The 2,768-nt window shown below is 63.0% G+C and overlaps 1 protein-coding gene across 4 annotated transcripts; it reads right to left on the reverse strand.

Moving 5' to 3' along the window:
* Positions 1–356: 356 nt before the first annotated feature.
* Positions 357–2,454, reverse strand: Ly6h (lymphocyte antigen 6 family member H). Of its 4 annotated transcripts, XM_013348730.2 has the most exons (5): positions 2,371–2,454; positions 1,996–2,113; positions 1,418–1,545; positions 873–1,004; positions 357–641 (listed from the first exon to the last, which is right to left on the reverse strand). In XM_013348730.2, the coding sequence occupies exons 3-5, from the start codon at positions 1,482–1,484 to the stop codon at positions 406–408; spliced, it is 435 nt and encodes a 144-aa protein (XP_013204184.1). In that variant the 5' UTR covers positions 1,485–1,545; positions 1,996–2,113; positions 2,371–2,454; the 3' UTR covers positions 357–405. The 4 variants fall into 4 exon arrangements, with proteins under 4 accessions (XP_013204184.1, XP_005354103.1, XP_005354104.1 ...); XM_005354046.3 differs by lacking the exon at positions 2,371–2,454 and having other exon boundaries at positions 2,045–2,259; XM_005354047.3 differs by lacking the exons at positions 1,996–2,113; positions 2,371–2,454 and adding an exon at positions 1,874–1,963.
* Between the last annotated feature and the right edge of the window lie 314 nt (positions 2,455–2,768).

Genomic DNA, 2,768 nt, shown 5'->3' on the forward strand with positions numbered 1-2,768 from the left:
CCCTATCAAGACCCTCTCCCATCCCCAACACCCAGGCTCAGATCCAGGCACAAGACTCAGAAGTGACTTTATTTCTTTGTAGTTAATGCCCCTCAGGCCAGGCTGTTGGGCTGTCCCTGGCTTGGTTTCCCTCCCCTTGGGTACCTGGAGGGTCCCTATCCCCTGCCCTCCCCCTCCCCCCGCCCCAGCTTTCTGCCAGGATGTCTGGTCTCCGGGAGATGTCCAGCTGCCTGGGATATGGAGCTGGTGGGGAAACGGAGAAGGCTCACATCTAGGGAGATTGAGAGCCACAGACCTTGTTGCCAAGCTCTTGCTGTCCCAATCCTAGCCAGGCCAGGCTGGGGACGGGGCAGCAACAGGCTCAGGGGACAAGCTCCAAGGCCCTGCAGGAGGGAGGGAGGGACCTCAGGGCTGAGCCCAGAGGAGAGCAGGCCCCAGGCTGAGCAGGAGCCCCCCAGCCAGGGCCCAGGGGCTGCGCCCCACTACTGACGCCCCGTTGCAAAGATCTTTCTCGCAGCAGTCTACGTCGACTTTTAAGATCCCAGAGTTAATGAACCCCATCAGATAGTCTGAGAAAAAGTGCCGCTTAACGAAGTCGCAGGAGGATGCGCACATCTTGTTCACAGAATGATCCTTCCTGCCTGGGGGGGGGGGGGGGAGAAGAAGGCATGATGCTGAGGTCCATCTCCATCTGAGCGCTGTCCCTCCTCCCAGGACCGGGGTCCTAAAGATCAGTTTCGGACTTGGAGCCCGGAGGAGCAAGCCAGTATCGTCTTGCCTCAAACTCATGCTCTTGTCCCAGGCAAGAGGAATTCAGAAGACACCTCTGACCTCTCCCCACATCTACCTTTCAGTAGCCCCTGTGTCCTCACCAGGTCCAGTCTTACTGCTGCTGGGGTCGGTAATCCGCACGCTGGCACAAACGGTATCGGTCGGCTGGCACTGCTTCGGGGCGCAGTGGCTGGAATTGGCCAGGGTGCAGTCCTGGCACCACAGGCCATGGGCTAGGCAGGGCATGGGGAGGAGGATGACCAGAGTAACCCAGGCCTGGACAGCCAGACCCTGCACCCCCTTTTCCCCCAACCTGTGCCCCAGATACGAGTTCCACTCCCACAAGACCCGATCAAAGGGCCTCCAGGCTGACCCTGTGGCTGTATCTGCACATCCTGCCTCCCCCATCCTCTTACTTCTCCACACAGTACCCTCAACGATGGGAGGTTTCCAAGACAAGAAAGGCCCACCCGACTTAATAGGAAGCCCGTTGGACCTCTGAGAACGAGGGACCTCTTCGCAGTACCAGAAGCCCGGTGGAAAGGCGCTGGATGCCTTCGGGTGGGGGAGAGCTCCGGTAGCTGGAGCTGAGATATGAGTGGTGGTCCACTCATATGGGACCCCTCCCCGCGGGCCCCCGACTCACCCGGCGAGGGGCACAGCAGCAAGGCCAGCAGTGCCAGGCCGAGGCTCTTCATGGCCGCAGGCAGCATGCTCTGAGAGAGCCTGAGAGAGAAGCGGGGGCTGCAGACAGGAGTCCTCTGGGGGGCAGGCCTGGAGGGGAATAGCCTCAGTCAGAGGATCCAACACCAAGGACCCTTTCGTTTTCTGACCCAGGAAACGACCATTCCCCAGGAATCACGGGGAAGTGGGGGGGAGTCCTTGCAGGAGCCTGAGATGCCCCACCCCCAACCCATCACCCAGAGCATCCATCATCACCGTCTCCCCGCCAGGGAAGAGAAATTTGCCCTCTCTAGTGAGGTGGCCGCCCAGAGGTCCCCACAACCTTAGCCCTGCACCTGCGTGAGGAGGGTGTCTTCTCTCCCCAGGGAGCTGTAGGTGCGTCCGGACAGGGAAGGCGGGAGGAGGAAGCGCACCTTACCTGCCGGCGGGGGAGGGGTGCGCGTAGCGTCCCCGTCCTCGTCCCCACCCCTGGGCTGGGGGGCCGGGAACCCCGCGCCGAGTCCCCTCCCCTGGTCCCTGCGCGCGCGCCTCGGCGCTCACCGCGAAGAGGGGCGTGGAGTACGGGCCTCAGGGTCGGGGGCGCACTCACATCCCTGGGGTGTCAGCACTCCGGGATCAGCAGCGGTTCTGGCGCGGGAAGCGATGCCCTTCGGTCTCCCTGCGGACCGGAACCGGGGCGCAGCTTCGTCTTTCGGGGAACGCAGCCGCAGACGCGGACCCCGCGCGAGGGGCGGGGCGGAGCCGGGGAGGGGGCCGCGCGCGCGGTGGGGAGACGAGCGGGGCGGGGGTGCCCGGGGCTGGAGACCAAGCAGCAGGTCGCCCTACTCGGCCTTTGCGCCCTTCGCCCGCGTGCAACGCCCACTTAGGCCTCCCACTCCCGCAGCAGCTGCCCCCCACCCCTATCCACCTCCCTACCCGGCGTGGGAGGATCCTCCCCCTCTGCTTGGCCGTGGTCCCCTTGCAGATTCTCGGAAGAGAATTGGCTGCTAAAGGAAGCGGAATGCACAAAGACGCAGCGAAGGAGGGAAATAGTGGTCGGTCATGGGGTTCAGACGCCCAGCCTTGGGGCTCCTCCCTCTCCAACCTCCACCTTGCTTCCGATTGTTCCAGTCAATTCCATTCCTAAGAGCGCCCACGATGCCCACCAGCAACTCAGCCCCAGGGACTTTTGTCACCAACCACACCCACACCCAGAAGGTGACAATCCTGGTCTGGGTTGGCCAGATTCACACCTCGCGCTCCACCTGGTCCTTCTATCTCTCCTGGGCTCTGCATAAGCCACAGTTCCCATTGCTCCTTTTCATCCCTAGGCG

Source organism: Microtus ochrogaster, chromosome 15 (genome assembly GCF_000317375.1).
Source record: "Microtus ochrogaster isolate Prairie Vole_2 chromosome 15, MicOch1.0, whole genome shotgun sequence".
NCBI lineage: Eukaryota > Metazoa > Chordata > Mammalia > Rodentia > Cricetidae > Microtus > Microtus ochrogaster.

Bases quoted from the DNA above. Each gene is read 5' to 3' on its own strand.
- Ly6h (XM_005354046.3), bottom strand. The intron at 1,005-1,417 runs GTGAGTCGGGGG...TGCCCTGCCTAG, and splicing joins GCTGCTGTGCCCCTCGCCGG to CCCATGGCCTGTGGTGCCAG. The intron at 642-872 runs GTGAGGACACAG...CCCCCCCCCCAG, and splicing joins CAGCAGTAAGACTGGACCTG to GCAGGAAGGATCATTCTGTG.